The 17,973-nt window shown below is 39.5% G+C and overlaps 1 protein-coding gene across 1 annotated transcript; it reads left to right on the top strand.

Annotated features, from left to right (window-relative positions):
• Window positions 1-10,229: 10,229 nt before the first annotated feature.
• On the top strand, window positions 10,230-17,635 carry LOC120802607 (transgelin-like). Its single transcript, XM_040150596.1, has 5 exons — window positions 10,230-10,455; window positions 14,682-14,868; window positions 14,967-15,138; window positions 15,304-15,406; window positions 15,561-17,635. The coding sequence occupies exons 2-5, from the start codon at window positions 14,689-14,691 to the stop codon at window positions 15,700-15,702; spliced, it is 597 nt and encodes a 198-aa protein (XP_040006530.1). The 5' UTR covers window positions 10,230-10,455; window positions 14,682-14,688; the 3' UTR covers window positions 15,703-17,635.
• The last annotated feature ends 338 nt before the right edge of the window (window positions 17,636-17,973 follow it).

Raw genomic sequence — 17,973 nt, 5'->3', positions numbered from 1 at the left:
TTGGGCTGAACAGAGCCTGGCTTGACTGCCTACAAGAAGAGATATGCAGGTGTTTCTATATTGTATGCTCAGATCACAGTTACATTAACAGAGCTTTCACTCAGCATTCACATGCCTTCACAATTGTGCATTCAGTACAGTCCAGTAACTGCATAAAATTGCAAAACTACAACTTAGGAGTTCATCCTACCTGCTTACTCATGCATTAATGCATGCAAATGGATGGTTTACCTCACTGTGTAATCACAGGAATGGTTAGGCGCACTGCAGGTTTATGAATTTTGAATTTAAATAAGTAAGTTCTACAAAGTATGCTGACACATTAGACCACAAATGTGAAATAAAACAAACGAGAATAAGGTTATATGAGGCCCCAAAACACATACCAACCTGAAATTAGGGAATATTTAACCAGATATGAGCTGTGAGATAATCACTTTTAACTATCCTTTATACATTTCCCCCTTTACTATACCTTAGTGTGCCTGAAGTGCAGTTATTTTGTTTCAAGTTATTCTTCTTTTTTTAGATGTTCTTTTCTGCTCTCCACTTAAGTGCATGAATTGAAAATTGCAACATCTTATATCTGTTTGTGTTTAGGTATGCAGGGAATTTATGCCCCACAATACTGTAACACATTCTCTCCTTTTTTATGCTGGAGTTGTGCAAGGATAATGATGTTAGACAGCAACCTTGACTTTAATGCACTTGCCTCATTACTCAGAAACTCACTTTTTCTTGGCTTAAAACATCAAAACTTTAAAACATCAGCAAAGCCAAACAAATACCTTCAAAATATTTTAAAACTATGAACAAAAATAACACAACAGGACGCTTCTAGGTTCCCACTCAAACCTTGCTGCTTTGGTGATAATGGTGTATATTTTACAAGTTGATCCAGTCATTCATTATGCAAACTGCTGGCCTGCAGTGTTATGAGTCATAATCAGTAGATCCCTTTCCACAAACACATCACCCTGTGCAGACAACTGACTGTACTTCATCAGTTTCACCTTTAGCTAACAATCTCACTTTTGTTTATGGATGCCGATTAGATTAGACGGTTTTAACTTCACTGTTTTCCAATTCAGCTTGAAAATTTTGTTTAAATTTTCATATTTGTTTTATGTGCACTGAGGAACCCCTTACAAACAAGTCCGCATATCAGCTGCTGCTACTGCTATTACACAGCAGCCCAGTGTCATTGATACCTTTCCAAACTTACTAAGAACAGCAGAAATTCCAGTCATTTTATTATAGCTGTGTCTGCATCATTTAGAGTTACCTACTGATGCTTGGTTGAAAGAAAAAAGATCCATTTGATTGTCATATTTTGGAAATTCTTTCCATTATAAGTGGAGTAAGGTGATGTTGGACCTCCTGACCCGTGGATTACCTGATCGGTTTGGTTTCACAATGTCCTTTTAGCAGATACGGCATCTGTACTATCAGTGTCACTTCTATTAGTCTATGTTAAGACATTGTTTTGTCACCCTGAGTGACCAGATGTGACTTTTATTTTGGTATCTTATCTCCAGGAGCATGATCAGAATTATTATATACCGGACTCCCATGTAGTTTTAACACAGATTTGTGATCTATTTTTGTGGCTACACAGATCCCATCTCTGTGTGAGTCTTTCAGTGTAATGCTCAGTAAGCCCTGACAGGTGCAGCAACGCTTTTTGGTCATCTCACGTTTTCTGACTTTGATTATTGTACCTGTAATTAATGTTAACAGATTGATTGGCATTAACTAGCCATTCACAGACATCCACTCTTGCCTCCTCATCAAATTTTCATCTGCTGTGAGACCTACTCCCCACAGCTGACTCATTATTATCGCAGTGAAAAGACAGCACAGTCAGAGGAAACATTTCATTACTCCTCTCCTGTGTTCCTTGTGTATTTCCCTCTCTGCCTCTTCACTCATTCATAAAGATGAAATTGGAGTTGGCTTATTCCTCTCTGGAGCCTGTTCCGCTTCCAGCCTCTTAATGTCTTGGACCATCAATTTGTGTCAGTCTCCGTTCTGCTCTCTGCGAGTGACTTGGTCTACTTTCGTGATATCCCTGCTTGGCATCGTCTCTCTGCCCTTCCTCTCTCTCTCTGTCTCCATCTGGTCCTCTCCTCCTCCACCTGACTCATTCCCCTCTCTTTCCACTGCTTCCTCCACCTGCACATTTTATTCTGCCCTCCTGCCTTCTTCTGGCCCTCTCTGTCCTCATTCAAAAGGCCTGCCCTGGCTTTTCCACCTGGCTCTCACATGAATTAAACATTGATTCCAATATTCCCTCTTCTTTCAATGTTCAATTCCCTGCTTCTGTCAAAGATGCTGAAACTAAAATCCTGTCCTCTGTTATACTGCAGGAAAGCCATTTCCCACCCTCTCCTCTCCCCTAAACTGTCTTTGACCCCGATTCCTCCCTTTTCTCTCACCAAAAAGGATTTTGTCGTCTTTTCTAAGGAGAAGGCTGACAAAAACTGAGACTTGCAACAGCTCAACAGCTTTCATTATCTCCTTTTATAACTCTGCTGATGCTGGCTTGACACCTCATTTGCTTCTCTCCCCAATTGACAATCCTGGAAATATGATATATATGGAGCGCACACACAAGTATGTTTTGTCCGATGAAATTATTTAAGGCTGCTCAGCTGCCAGCCTTCCAAATCCAATCATGACTGTTCTGTCATCTTACTGGATTGGTTCATCTTTGGGAACTTTTCAGAGTCTGACAGATCTGGGGTGTATCTCAAAAATACCCTCAACAACCCCTCAACCAACTCTGCAATATGTTTAGCTCAAATCTGGCTTGATTGTGGTTGTACTGGTAATTTAGAAATGTGGGAAAATATACTGAGATCAAGTTAGTTTCATGACAAAAAAGGGCAGTTTAATGCAGCTGGCAAGCCACAATTTCTCCATCCAGCCTGTACAGCGGAAATTTAAAATGATCTTTTCACAGCTGAATAATGATATGTGAACGTGCATGTAAATGCACACATACAGTACAACCAATTCCCACGTATCTTTAAAGACGCTGCTTAAGAGAACTTATTCATCAACTGGGAGCCCAAATTAGCCACTGTAACAATAAATTCAGCCAGCGTGGACACCACAGACTCTGTTTGTGTGCCGTCCCCTTACTCTCACATGACAATCCTTCATCACTTACAAAAGCTTGATACAGCTCTTGAAGTAATACTTGAGTGAGTGATCCAACCTTGGTCTCATCAGTTTGGCACTGTATTTCCAACAGACTCTGTAGAGAGTCAGGCTTCTCTACCTGAGCAAAGGAGATGTCTGCATCCATCTCACATGTCACATCTCCTGAGGTTGTGATTTATAGGGCTGTAGTCTCCCAGTCAACTGGTCAATTGGTTGGTCGATATGCTCTCGTCCGTGCAAATTCTCCCGTTTTCACAACTTTGTCAACTTTTGTGTTAACACTTGAGGCTTTGAGTGTGTATTCCTCGGTAGTTCTTGTGCTGGGATCACAGGTTGATGTTGTTCTATTTTCAGAAATCATATGAATAAGGGCAGGTGAACACTGTTTGGCTCTGAGTCTGTTATTTCATTATTTCAGTATAAACTAATTAAGTTAAAATGATTTAATATGCTCCAAATACTAGCTTTTTATGTTTATTTATAATTCATTGAGGCTAATAAGGCTACCAGGTAGAGTACACTAAGTGGTGCTGTGGCCAATTTAGTTCATCTATGTATCAAACATGGAGATTTTTTTTCCTCCACAACTAACCAATTGGTTGAAGAGTAGGTACGATTTCTGGTGACCAAGATTTTCTTTGGTTGACTACAGCCCTAGTGATTAGGAGGAAAAAGCCACTAGCAAGTTTAACATCTTCTGTTAATAGGCCAGGTTCTCCCTATGGCCAGATGGATTAACAACATACAGCTCCTCCGTCATCCACTCTCTGAGACTATTTAGACTTCTACTAACAACAACTCAAAGACATTTAATATCACTTTGATTTTTGATAAAAAAATGCTCAAATGCTTCTGTTTTTACAGTTTGCCTGTGCTAAAGTGGATTCAAAACACAAGGATAGAGCAAACCGGTGCAGAAGTGGATGACAGTCAGCTGGACACATAATGATCTGTGGTTACCTCACGCAGACACTGCGGGTCATTCGTATACACAGGGGTGGCAATGCACATTTGGCTCACAGTTTCTCTCTCTCTACACCCATCCCCCACCTACGCACCTCTGTCTCCTGGATCAATAAACAGAGGTCACGTAAATTAAGTGGAGGCTAATCTTATTTTGTAATTGCACCAGATAGCATGTAGTTGGCATCCATCAGCTGTGTGCAAAGAATAGCAGTAGCAGAATAGCAGAGGATGCAGATGTTCCGACTGCAGGCTCAAAATTGGACATTTTAAAAGACCCTAGGCATGCAGTCACATTTTAAAGAAGAGAGGGTACAATCATCTGATTTGGTTATGAATGTAACCAAGTAATTACAGCAAATTACCATTATAAATGTCTATCACATAACATCTCCACTTTGAACACATCCATTGCAGGGCAGACCCTTTTTTCTGCACAGCTGGCTGCTGTCTCATAGCATTATTAGAGGGGGAAGGTAGAGAGCAGAAGATGTATATGGACATTTAGGGGTCACAGTTTAGAGGCTGAGTGTCAGCACAATGAACGGTGTGCTCAGTGGCCAGCATCACACTGAGACACAGTGTCTCCAAGAGGAACAAACTGCACACTACAGCTCTGATATGTGACAGCAAACCATGCATGCTGGTAATCATCAGATTGTCATCAAGCATATCGAGACTGTTTCCTCTGCGCATTTGAGGTCACACTGTACAGAAGTTATACATCTCACCACTTGAACAGCACAGTATTTTACTGGGCCAAAACTGCTGCTATACTGTATATTGGGATTATTTGTCATATACTTGTCTTACAAGAGAAAAAGACAGTGTCAGTAATTCCTTGCAGTTGCCACTTGGCACATATTCGGTTCACAGAGTGGAAGTGTAAAAAAAGGTTTTGAATAAATGAGGAATTTAAACAGATGTTCCCTGCAGTGTCTGACTGATATTTTGTCCCAAAGGGTCAGACACGAAAGGACCACCTGCAGTCTTAATCTAGACTTCTTTATTCATCCACGTGTCTCATCATCACACCTCCCACAGCTCACTACCGCTAATCTGTGGTTGGGTGAATAAACAGTCTAGATAAAGAGGTGATCCGACACACTGATTCAAAACCTTCTCTGTTTATTGATACAACATTGTACAGGTAGTTGTGAGCTTCAGACGGTGTGCAAGGTCTTTTCTTTATCATTTCTCCTGACAGTTGTTCTTCCATCTGCTGTCCCTCAGGACGAGTGCAGAATGACATTTTGTATGCATGAAATGTTCTAAAAAAAAAAAGTAAAAGGAAACTGAAATAATAATAATTCCCTTTCAACTGACTATTCAGTATGCAGGGACCCAGTTTTGAGGACCTACAGTACACAGTTTAGCGTTTAGTTTTAAGATGGTATTTGGCTGTAGGAGCCATTACAGAAATATGAAGATATAATCAGGACCTTTGTCCCATGCCTAATACACTGAATGAAGCAAATATCAAAGGTTAAAAGATTAAGCGGCACCCTTGGCCTGCTTCCAAAAATGACGATTTAATGATTTTATTGTCTTGATAATCATAAAATAGGTAAAGCTTCAACTACAAAGTAAAACATGCACGTGCAGATATTAGCATCATGTCATTTTAAGCTAGTGTTAATTTTGTTGATGAAAACTGTGACGAAATATATTCGTTCACAACTTTTTTCTAATGGCAAAGACGAGATGTTGATGAGATGAAACTTAAGTCATTAAACAATAAGTGTGACTAAATCTCTATACAATGTCATTGACAAAAAAAGTGACTAAAATGGAGTTTAAAATAAAAACTATAACAAAATCTCTCCATATTTTTGGCAATGTAAAAAAAGGGAGATGTAATTAAACAGATTGTGTGGTTGTGTTTCGTCTTTTCTGGATTTGTGTTATCAAACAGAAACTCAAGATCATAGAAACGGTTAACTCATGTTGTATTAGTTAAGACTGCATTAGATTTGCTGATGTTGTTGTATCTTTCCAGGCTTCCTTGTTTTATCCTCTTTCTTCTCTTGATGTATTGCTAATAACATCAGCTCAGACACCCTCTCTCTAAAGCTGCATTCCTAATCTTACGACCTGTCATTTTGCCGTTTATTTTCATTTTTATTTTCTTTTTGGCCTAAAATCAGCTTAGATTAAGTCGTATTTGAATTTGACGGAAACGTTCATTCTTGGTCTTGACTGACACCAGATTTATTTATTTTAAGGTGATGGACGAATTAAATTCCCTTTGCTGTACAAGTTACACTTTCCAACTATTTATACTTTGGATCTTCTAAAACAGTATCTACTACAGGAGTCCAGTCCTTCTTTCGTTGCTTTGAGCTAAATGCTAACATGCTCATGTTATAGTCAGGTATGATGTTTACCATCTTCATCATCTTGGCTTAGCATGGTACCATGATAACATTTGGTCAATGGCACTGAACAGACAGTACTGCTGAGGTTGATGGCATTGCCATTAGTATCGCAGGTATTTGGTCATAAACCAAAGTATCGGAAAAGTTAAAAATTTTTGACCAGATGAAGGCGCTACATGAAAAGTTAAGGGATCACCCAAGTTAATACAGCTCATCCTGAGGGGAAATGAATGTTTGTACCAAATTGTGTGGCAATCCATCCACCAGTTGTTGAGATATTTCAGCCTGGACCAAAGTGTTGGACCAACGGACCATCCCCAGAGCCGAACTGATGGCATGGTTATAATATGTCTATCTATTTATTTTTTGCAAAAGGCAGCGTACTCCGCTTTGGGAATTTATAACTCTCTAAAAGTCATAAACCACTGAGACAGATTTTATGGAACATCAGATATTGTTTTGGTTTTTTTTTTACCCAAAATAGGTTTTTTAGTTGAAATATTCATTGCGAGGCTGAAAACAACAAAAATCCAGACCACTTTTCTCTGACGATCCCCCTTGGTGCTCAATTATTCTTCTCCATCTGTTAAGTTTCTTTTTCGGTGTAACAGCTTCAGATTCTACACCCCGATGAAATCACAGTTTTGCTTGCACCGGGCAGCTCTTTTTCAATTAGCAGCTCTCAGCAGGGTCATCAACACTCAGTAGTGTGTCCATCTACATGAAAAATAAAATGAAACTTGTTAAATCTGTTGTCTGGATGATGTTGACTCTAGAGGACAGTGAGTATAAATTGTCCTCCCTTGGAAAAAAATCAAATTTAACACATTGCTTGCTTAGTGTGGAATGAATTGCTGCTTTGTTTGTAGTAAAGCGTTGGAGTTAAAACTACACCACAGAGGAAGAAGCAATGAGTGGATGTCAGCTGCTGGCTGCCCCCCTGAGCCACCAGATGTTGCTGTGGTGCAGAAACATCCTGTGGAGACTCACAGGGGGGGCTGGTCAGTATCTGGCATGAAAAGGCTGCAAATACAAGCTGGATTTCTTGCTTCCCACAAACATAGCATTTTGGAGATGCAAGGTTTAAACACAAAAAAGAATGAGTAATGTTAGGTATGGCATGACACCATCAAGTCCAGGACAGGTTATAATGCAAAGCCAGAAAGGATGAACTGTTACCACTTTGGCTCAAGAAAATTCTCAGAGTGCAAAAAAAGAAGTGTTGAGTGTGTTTCTGCCTCAATCAGACCTCACCCACATGTGGAATTTTTCATCCGTGTGTATCTTCACTATTTACAGGTTTGCTGGACAATGTTTCCCATATTCCCACGCACACACACAGCTATCCGTCATCTGGTTGAACACAAACTTTCCTCCATGTCATATCCCTCTAACTCCCCAGCCACCATGTCAACCAGTTCACTGTATATTCATTAGATAGGGGTTGTTGCCAATGGAGAGCTTTTGCTTAAATAAAAGTTGTAATACCAGAGCGCAAAAACACTCCATTACAAGTAGTCTTGGATTCAGAGCTTCACAAGTAAAAGTATTCATTACGGACAATGGTACCTTTTCTGAGTTTATGGATTAATGTGTAAGCAGCAATTTTATTTTTTAGCTGGTCAAGGTGAAACAATTTATTTAACTAGTATTTATACTGTTGGGTAGTTACATTTATACAAAAGCATCATATATTAGACGTTTATTGTACGTCTTGTATGTAAATCTTAATACAGCATCAAATGGAAATACATACAAGTAAAGTACAAGTATCTTAAATTGGAAGCACAGTATATGAGTAAAAGTGCTTTCTTCCAATGCATTACAACCTCATTTGTAGCAGTGCTTTTTCTTTCTAGGTTTTTTTGTGAAAAAAAAAAAATGGAGGGGGGGCAAAGGTGAGGTTGTGAGGCTCAAATTAAGTTTTATTTTGTGTGACAATTTACGGGGGCAAAGAGAGTATCATTATTAGGACCCAAGGATGAGTCTCAATAGCAGACAGGGTTGTAACAAAATAGTTGCTTTTAAAAAATGGATCCATACACAATTGTTGGTCATGGATATTCAAATATCAAAACGGAGCTGAGACTATTTGTTGATTAGTAATTTCGTCAACTGACAGAAAATTAATATGCAACAGTTTTGATATTATTTGTTTATATCATTTTTTTAAAGAAAAAATGCCAAAAATTCCTTGGTTCCTGCTCCTCACGTTTGAATGTTTTTCTTTTTCTTTGTCTTCTTGGGTTCTGGCATCTTCATTTCAGTCAACATTTTTAAATGATTTCTGACAATTTAAAAGCCAAAGGGTCCTGTATAGAAAATAATAATCAAAACTGACCCTTAAGTAAAATGGTAAAGTCTAAAGTATGTAGGATTTAAAAGGGCTTGATTAAAAAAATCATACAAAGAAATACAATACAAATTGTTCTATGTTTTTTTTTTATGCATGCAAAAAAACAATTTTTTTTCTTTTTCACTATGAAATGAGTTGCCCATGCCAGGTTAAAATCAAATTACAACACAGAAAAAGGGGTGTAGTGCATTTCAGTGTTGTCTGACACAGGGTAGGATAATTTATTTATTCATTTTTTTAAATTTAGGCAATTAAATCTCCCATACCAAAGGACTACTTCTGCTTTACTGTAGAGCCCTACAAACAAAGAAAAGTGGATAAAGTCGTCATTACATGTTCCTGTTCCTCTGCATTTTTTGTTATCTCGAAGTCGACTTTCGCTTGATAACATCCTATATTATCTACTTACAACTGAAATTCAATCAAACTCAAACAATGAATGGCAGCTGACCTGAACTCTCATGCAGATACAGTATTTGTGTGCATGAAAGAGGAAATATTCTACTGCAATGAAACCACCTTTAAGGTTGTGCTCATTAACCCAGTAGATGTCCCGGTGGCTAGATATCATAACTGGGTGTTCTGCTGTTGAGATGACACAAAACATGGCTGACATAACCATGTTCCAGCAGTTCTTAACACCTACACTTTCATGACTCATGGGCTCAGTCGATGACTTCATACATTGCCAAGTCCTCACAGTGTTTTCACGTCTGATGTCATCGTCTCACCCCAAAGGCCCGCCAGGTCCTGGCTTGCTCCCGTTGTTGGGGCTGACATGGTTGGAATGCCTCGGAGGGAGTGTCTCGGCTTGTCGTCATAGAAACAACTTGGATGGACAGCTGTAGCTTCTGTACTGAAATTGTGCACAGGCACAAGAGTCACTTCCATTATCTCATGGATTTACATTTTCAACTCATAGGAAAAAATGTTGTGATGTGTCATGACCTGTTCCTTCCTCTCTGTTGTGTCCTGACATGAAACTCAACAGAGAGGAGGGGTTTACATTCCACAGCTGCCTGCTGCCTGTTTCAGTTTCAGACATATTTGAGAGACTGCAAACGTCACGCGCTTGAATTAAGGCATTAAATGATCTCCTACATGTGCTTCACCGCTCTCTAATTACTGTAACTCCCTTCCTGTGCTTCCAGAAACTTCAATGTGCTCGAGGATTTTATCATCTGTCTCTCCTTTCCTCCTAATCCTGTCTTGTACTTTAGCGGTAGAGGGAGAAATTTGGAGAATTCTTTTCAGTGACCACACCAAACTCTCCAGTCACATGTCTTCTTTTTCCTTCCCGTCCTTCTCCTAAATAAGGAATTACAATTTGAGTGAGGAAAAAGAGAAAGAGCAGAGGGGCGGGTCATAGAGTGAAATAAGAGGACCTTAAGGCGTATCTCTCTTTTGCTCCCTCTTTCTGTTGAATGTGGTGAAGTCATATATTTCAGACAAGGGTGTTTGCTGTATTTCTACTGGCACTCCTCTACAGAGCACTCTGCACTGCGTTGTAAGAAAGAAGGGGAGCGACACGAGGAACACAGCAACGCAAGCCCAAACCCACCTGTACTCACCTGAAAGCTACTACACCAAGTAAGTAACATTTCTCCTTTGGCCTCATTCATCAATCTCAGTTTTGTAGATTCTCACTGGCAGATTTCTTTGGTGCTTTGTTAAGCTTGTGGCTGACTCTGTGCAGGAAACATGAAAAAAAAAAGAAGTATAATGTGTCACACCCCACCCTCGCTCGCTCTCTCCGTCTCTCTAGCTCATGTTTGATCAGGCAGAGACAAGACTGAGTGCTCAGTTAAAGTTTAATTCTTTCTGTGTAGATTAGATAACCTGTGAATGACCCACTAGTCTGTAAATTCTTGAGTTATGAAATCCTCCTTCTTATCTACCTGTCAGCTCTCAGCTCTCTTCACTAGTGCTCACGGCAAAATGTGAGGCCTCACAGTTTCAGGGAATGTTAACAGGTTCGGCCCCGGACAAATATCACATCAGAGACCCTTCGACATGTAGCCAGTACTGTCTAATAATATGTAATTTTCTACGTTGATATATGCTCTGAACACCAGACTGCCCATTCAGGATATGGCGGTAAAACTCTGCACGTGTCTGTTACATGTGTCACATTTATAGGCCAAGGTGAGGTTTTATGTGCAAGAGTGCTTCCAACTGTGAGATAACTTAAAAACTGTGAATTTAGGTGGTGTCTGGGCTGTTCTTGCTATCCTCAGTGACAAGGTAAACTAAGGAGCATTGAAATAACAGTGTGGTTCAGCAGCAGCTGGGATTGTGCAGAACAAAGGTGAACACGGTCATGTCCTCTGTTAGAAATAATCATGTGCACGACTTCATCCTTTTAGATGTTCCATGATGATCCATTATGTTCATATCACAAAGGTTTCAGAACAACCTTTTAGTCTCTTTTGGAACTAAATCAGTCACTAATCAGATTTCAGTTGGTTGAGTTGCTGTTAAATTGTAAAAAGTAAGTACTGATGATGTAGTTTTATGCAACAGCAAGAAAGATGTGAAAAATCTTGAAGCGGATGGATGTAATTTACTATGATACAAAAGTTTAAGAATTTGGGCGGGGGATGAGGATGATGAATATAACCGTAACAACCAGAGTTGCATCTGAGTAAGACACTTAACCCTCAAATGGCACATGGGAGCTGATGAGTGGGCCAACACGGAGGGAAGGGTTTCTCAGAAAAGCAGTATTAAAAAGTGCCCCTGTGTAAAGGTAAAGCAGAGGATTAATGGAAAAGCTCAAGTATGCCAAGACTCCTGCGTTACTGAAGGTTAAAAATGGTAATTTAATGAGTCAGTTATATCATTATGCAGTAGTTTTTTCAATCTACTATTGTTTTGAATGATAATGGTAAAAATAAAAGATAAATAAAAAACTCTTATTCTTACTGTGTGATTTATCCTGCAGCTGAGGGGTTTTGACTTGAAACAAATACTAGCTGAACAGTGAGACCATTTATGACAAACTATTAGACATGTCAGTGTAAAAATATGTCCTGTAAGTTATATACGGTGAGAAAATAGGTAACCGCAGTTAAACAGTAACATTACAGAAGCAAGAAAGCTAATTTGGTGTGAGGTGACGTACTGAACACTGAAGTCCACAGAGCAAAGAATAATAACTATTGCTTAACAACTGCAGGACAGAAATGTGAAGTATATTGATTGGAAAAGAAAATGTGCTACTGTAGTTATCTCTTTGCCAGAGCATATATGAGCAATGCAAGCAAGTGATTTATGATACTTATTTTCCACATTTAGAAATCACCTCAGTAACCTCGAGCAGCACACGTCCATTATCGACATCCTGGTTTTTGTGGCGGGATGTAGCTGTGACTCCATGATTACAACATGTTCCCAGTAACTACAAGGCCACTCCCAGTTGATTTTTAAAGTGCATTGCTCTACATAATCTTCCAAAACACACACCCGAACACCTGTACATACACTTTGCTTGGATAGCTCGCCCTGCTGTGTCTGTTTGGAGTCTACTTTACAACCAATTTCACAGTAAAAATCAGTCCTGCAATGCAGGGATTTACATGTTTAGTTCTCAGATCAAAGCGCAAGTTAGACTTAGGCTTAATCTGAAGAAGTCTTGACTTTATCGTCCTTCATCGTTCGGTGCATGCAGAGATAAGTCCTGACGTTTGCAGCTACTAGATGTTCTCTGGGCGTGCCAGTACAGACGGAAACAAAGGCGGAACTCTTCTGATTGAGAAAGAGACTGTTCAAAAGTTCAGATGTTTGGATATTTACTTCACCCTTGTTGCTTTAGCAAACTGGTTTCGAAACAACTTAATGGACCGGAAGACGCTTCTCCTCCACATACCCATTTAGCCACTGCAACCTCAGACGATAAACAGAGACACAAGTGTCATCTACAGCAGCTAGGGCTCCAGTGTGGAGCTGTTAGAGACAATAATGATTTGTCAAACTATCAACACATGCTTTGTAAGACTGACAAGTCCCTGTTTTGCAAGGGATGTAATAGGTGTGGCATTCTGGCCATGAGGGACAAATGTACTTTTTGCCACATATTAAACCTGATTTGCCTACAAAAATAAAACACAGATTTTTGCACAGAAGCACACAGTCGTACATGGTATCTCCAGCCTTTCACAATGCAAAAAATATGTGGTTTCACTATATTTGCAGAACACATACTGTATATACCAAATTGTGTGCATTTCTGCAAACATACTTGGGCAGGAAGCGAAGAAAAGTAAGAGCAGGGGGAGTTCCCTATCAGCTATATACATCATCATATGTTATCTACTTTCTAAGACGTTCAGAAATGTGCAATTCAGTGATTACGATCTGTAAAAGCATTAACCACATCACATTCCGTCCCATGCTTTCACACTTCAACAGCTTAAAGCTGTTTTTTGCATAAAGGCCGTTTCCATAGTGAGCAGCAGTGTGTTGTTTTGTTTAGAGTCCTGTATATACATAGCTACCTTTGTCAGGGAGGGAGGAAGGAAGTGACAGCTGAATTAGCAAACAGGATGCAGGGAGCGGGGCAGTTCTGCTGAAGCTAACAGGAAGCTCACTCTGCATTAATAAGTGAGATAGGCCAAGCATAATTATTAACAGAGAACGGCAGGGTTTAATTCCTCAAGACATTAAGTGCTTCCAATTTCCATGTACAAAATATAAAATAATGACACTGACATGGTCTGGATAATGGAAATAAAACCCTTCATGCTGTGACTGTTTACTAATGTGAGAAAATGTGCACATATTATCATTATGATTAACAAAGAGGAGGATTAAATGTGCTCTGCTGTATTACAGAAAAGCAGACACACACATACACCTCTGTCCTCGACTCTTCTATGACTATCGTCCATGTCTCCTAATTCTTGCCTTAAATTATTGGTTTGACATTTGGGGAAACACACTTATTCGCTTTCTGGTAGAGAGTTAGATGAGGAGATTGATGCCACTGTCACATCTCTCTGTTGAATATGAGACTCGCTCTGTCAAAAGGTAATTTAAACACCTACACGCATCGGTAAAGCTCACTTATTAATATATAATAGGTTATTTATCTAATCCATACAAAAACTGAACTGTAAAATCACAATTTTTACACTTTGGTTTTTGTACTTACTAAAATAAACATGATATATCGTGTTAAATTGTGAACTTTAGAGTCGCTGGTTAGCTAACTTTGTTGCTGTTGGACCAAGCCAGGCTAGCTTTTTCCCCTTATATCTATTCTTTGTGCTAAGCTAAGCTAACCGGCTATAGATTCATATTTAACACACAGACATTAGAGAGGTATCAGCTTCTCGTATATTCTCATCTGAATCACCGTCAGAATCTGAATAATCGTATTTCCCAAAGCGTCAAACTGTTCCTTTAACCATCAGTACTAATTTCAATACTTACCCTAACCTTGACTTCAATCAATTTTCAACCTTACCTAACCAATGTCTGAAAAATAAAACAGCCCCTTGAAGAAGTGAGGACCAGCTAAAATTTGCTCAATAGCTCACTCAGTCTGAAAATTTGAGACTAATAGGAGCTGACAAAAAACAGAACACACAACTGAAACACATTCATGCACACATGCACGCATCAGGAAGAGAGTGACTAAAATCCTGTTTGTTCTGAATGCAGGCCAAGAGTGTGGGTGTGAGCAGTGTAGGGATTTGAATGTGAATGTTTTTACATCTATTAAATATCCATATTGAAAATGTCACAATACGCTGCCAAGGAGTAGAGTTTGCTGAGCTACTTTCCCATCGAACATTAACTTTCCCTCCCAACAGGATCAGCATGGCAAACAAAGGTCCTTCCTATGGTCTGAGCCGTGAGGTTCAGAGCAAAATTGATAAGAAATACGACCCGGAACTGGAGGAAAGGCTGGTGGACTGGATCAGCGCCCAATGTGGCTCTGGCGTCGGCCGGCCTGAGTCAGGCAAGACCGGCTTCCAAAACTGGCTCAAGGATGGATGTGTGAGTGTTTGCATCAACATAAATATCTCTATATAGCATCGTAATTCGCATAGTGTGCAGTATATTAAAAGGGATATACTTCCTCTGTGTGCCTCTAGGTGCTGTGTGAACTCATCAACAGCCTGTGTGGAGCCAACAAGCTGGTCAAGACCATCAAGACTTCTGGCATGGCATTCAAGCAGATGGAGCAAATCTCCATGTTCCTCAAAGCTGCAGAAAATTACGGAGTCACCAAAACTGATATGTTCCAGACTGTAGACCTCTTTGAAGGTAAGGCAACCAGCAAAACTCATCTGTATTATTGCAAGAGTCTTGTTAAGTGTTTTGCAGATTTATTGCAGTATAAATGAAGCTGCACTCAGTGGTGAAGAGTCACTCTTCTGTCCATGTATTTGGTCTGGGACCTATTCATTTGAGATTGTTGCATGTCTTCAGGCAAAGACCTGGCAGCTGTCCAGAGGACCCTGATGGCTCTGGGTAGTTTGGCTGTCACAAAGGATGATGGGAATTACAAAGGAGATCCCAATTGGTTCCATAAGTGAGTATGGCCCCCCTCCCCACACACACACACACACACACAGATGCACATCCTCACCCGATGCATGAACTAGTCTGGTAAAACAAAGGACATTTCATTTCAGTGCTGAGGCATGACATTGTGGACTGAGAGCTGTGTGTTTGTATGTGTGCAGGAAGTCCCAAGAGAACAGGAGAGACTTCTCCGAGGAACAGCTGAACGAAGGCAGAAATGTCATCGGCCTGCAAATGGGCACAAATAAAGGAGCATCTCAGGCTGGCATGACAGGTTATGGACGACCCAGGCAGATTCTCTGAACCCATGCAGTGCTTAAACCCTCCTCCAATACACTCCTCCCTCTGTCCTCTGAAAGGCCAGTCGGAAAGGATGGAGAAACTCTGACTCTTACCTTGGCCATCAGGAGAAATGTGACCTGACTGCTTTCAAGACTAAACTGGACCAAAACAGGGACCGACAGGAACATGTGCACATATACATCACACGTTACACGTTGAGGAAACAGACAGAAATAGATACCTTAAAAGTAATTAGACAGAGCATTTTACTTACGACTACACTCTGCTAGGCCCCCTTGTAAATAATGTTTTTTCTTAAAGAATCATTACAGTTGTTTGGCATGTTCTAACTCACTACCTTAAAAGCAAATTTGGTTTTCATTTCTGCAAACCATAGGATTTTACATTGCTTACCTTCCAGTTATCCACTGTTTTAAAATCAACTTGCATAGACTTGTAACTTCCTTGAGAAAAGAAATCCATCACATTCAACATTAAGTTTCCTTTATTTTAACAGCTAAATTATTACATTATAGCTACAACTTGGTAATGCAGTTGGGAACTCTTTTCATAGCTCTACCTTTTGGTGCATTCATGGACACTTTTTTAATGGATGAAACAACTAAATCCATATTTCTTTTTCACAGTGTGTCTGTTTGCATTTCGTTAATCTGCCAGTGTTGCTCTTCTGACAACGTAGCTATCAATTCTTGGATGTCATGGGTGTCCTTGAATGCACCACCAAGGAGAGTTTTGAAAATGTTCCCTGCTCATATCTACAGTACAATACAGCTATAATGCTACTTTAACAAAAATGAATGATAAAGAGCAAAGTGAGGAAATTGTTCAGTGTCAGAGATTATCTGTCTCAAGCGAGTGTCAAATCTCTGCTGATTCATTTTCTACTGGAATGAACTGAAACGAGTGGCAGCCTGGAAGGCAAGAAGTTTATGGAGTGCTGTGGTTTACAATAATGTTAAGTACAAAGTTTGAAGTTAACAGGTTACAACAAGCAAATCTACCTGTATAGTCAAGTGTAAGTAAGTTTAGAACGTGAGATGCCTGGTTTAAATGACTTTTAAGAAAAACATAAAATACAGCTGTGTGTTTTACCTGCTCCATAACATAGTGTGCAGTTAGATGCTCTCAGTTAACTAAATTCTAATAAATGTTGGACCTTCATTTTAGAGTTTAACATATAATGGACGATATTGAAATAAAGTTGGAATTAACTGTAAAGAAGCCTCCTGTGTGATGAATAGATTAACGAAGAGAAGGTAAAGCATTGTTGCAATCTCCTGATACTGCTATTGATCACACACTATGCTATGTGGTTCTTGATAACCTGGTACCAGGTAAACAGTAGAAGAGAAGAACGATTGTGCATGGCCCATAATAAACATATCTTCAGGGACCTATAGTTTAAAACCTACCTTTGTTTGCTTTAAATCCAAGCTGTGCTCCACACAGAGATTAGAGGATGTGATAAAGTCTGCAAAAAAAAAAAAGATCTGCCCAAAGATGGGAGGAGAAAAAATGATGGGAGGGAGTGATGATGGGTGGGCATAAAGCCTGACTTTTTCCTGGCTGCGTTTTCTCTGGTTGGATGGAAAGAGAGAAACAAGGGGGATTCGGCAGAGAACTATCACTATCCCCTGCCAAGGTTTTGTTTATAATGTCTTTTTTTTTTTTGAGTACTGACTAAGCTGTTCAGCATGAACTGACTCAGAAAAGGGCCAGAGATGGAGAAGAAAAGCTAGCAGGAAGAAGATAGTAAAAGAAGAAATTTAGGTTTGACGAGGGAAAGAGATTATAAAGAGACTACAGGAAGAAGAGGTACTTTAAAGAAAAAAAGGAAAAGTCTTGATGAAGTCAGTCACAGCAGATTAAGGTGGATGGGGTCAGAAAGAATACAGGTCAAGACAGAACAGGACATAAGAAATCAGAGAGCATATCCAAAAAAGGGGGAAACATTTCAGTGGGAGGATGAACAAAAAGATTTCCTTTTCCCTTTCCTTCTTTTTCTCAGTCTGTTAACAGGAAACTGTGTGTATAAAGTATTGACACAGAGGGGTAAATGGTATATTGTAATTTAATGAGAAACAAGTACTGACTTAAAACAAGTGAAAACAATACAGTAGATATGCCGTTTGTCAATGGGGTGGCATATTCTTCTGTTTTGAGTCTTTCATTTTTAGTTTTCAAATGTATTATTTTCACAATAAAAGCATTAGAAAACTGCTTCTCTTACATTCTTGATCACTGTGCAGTGACACGTCTATTAAATACTTC

This window comes from Xiphias gladius, chromosome 17, assembly GCF_016859285.1.
Source record: "Xiphias gladius isolate SHS-SW01 ecotype Sanya breed wild chromosome 17, ASM1685928v1, whole genome shotgun sequence".
Lineage (NCBI taxonomy): Eukaryota > Metazoa > Chordata > Actinopteri > Istiophoriformes > Xiphiidae > Xiphias > Xiphias gladius.
The sequence above is the reverse complement of the archived record's forward strand: the minus strand, read 5'-3'. Positions and strand labels throughout refer to the sequence as shown.

What these genes read in the sequence shown, in the direction of transcription:
- LOC120802607 (XM_040150596.1), top strand. Translation starts at nt 14,689, where the DNA reads ATGGCAAACAAAGGTCCTTCCTATGGTCTGAGCCGTGAGGTTCAGAGC. An exon ending in GACTGTAGACCTCTTTGAAG is followed by an intron (nt 15,139 to 15,303) that starts GTAAGGCAACCA and finishes GCATGTCTTCAG; the next exon opens with GCAAAGACCTGGCAGCTGTC. An exon ending in GATCCCAATTGGTTCCATAA is followed by an intron (nt 15,407 to 15,560) that starts GTGAGTATGGCC and finishes GTATGTGTGCAG; the next exon opens with GAAGTCCCAAGAGAACAGGA.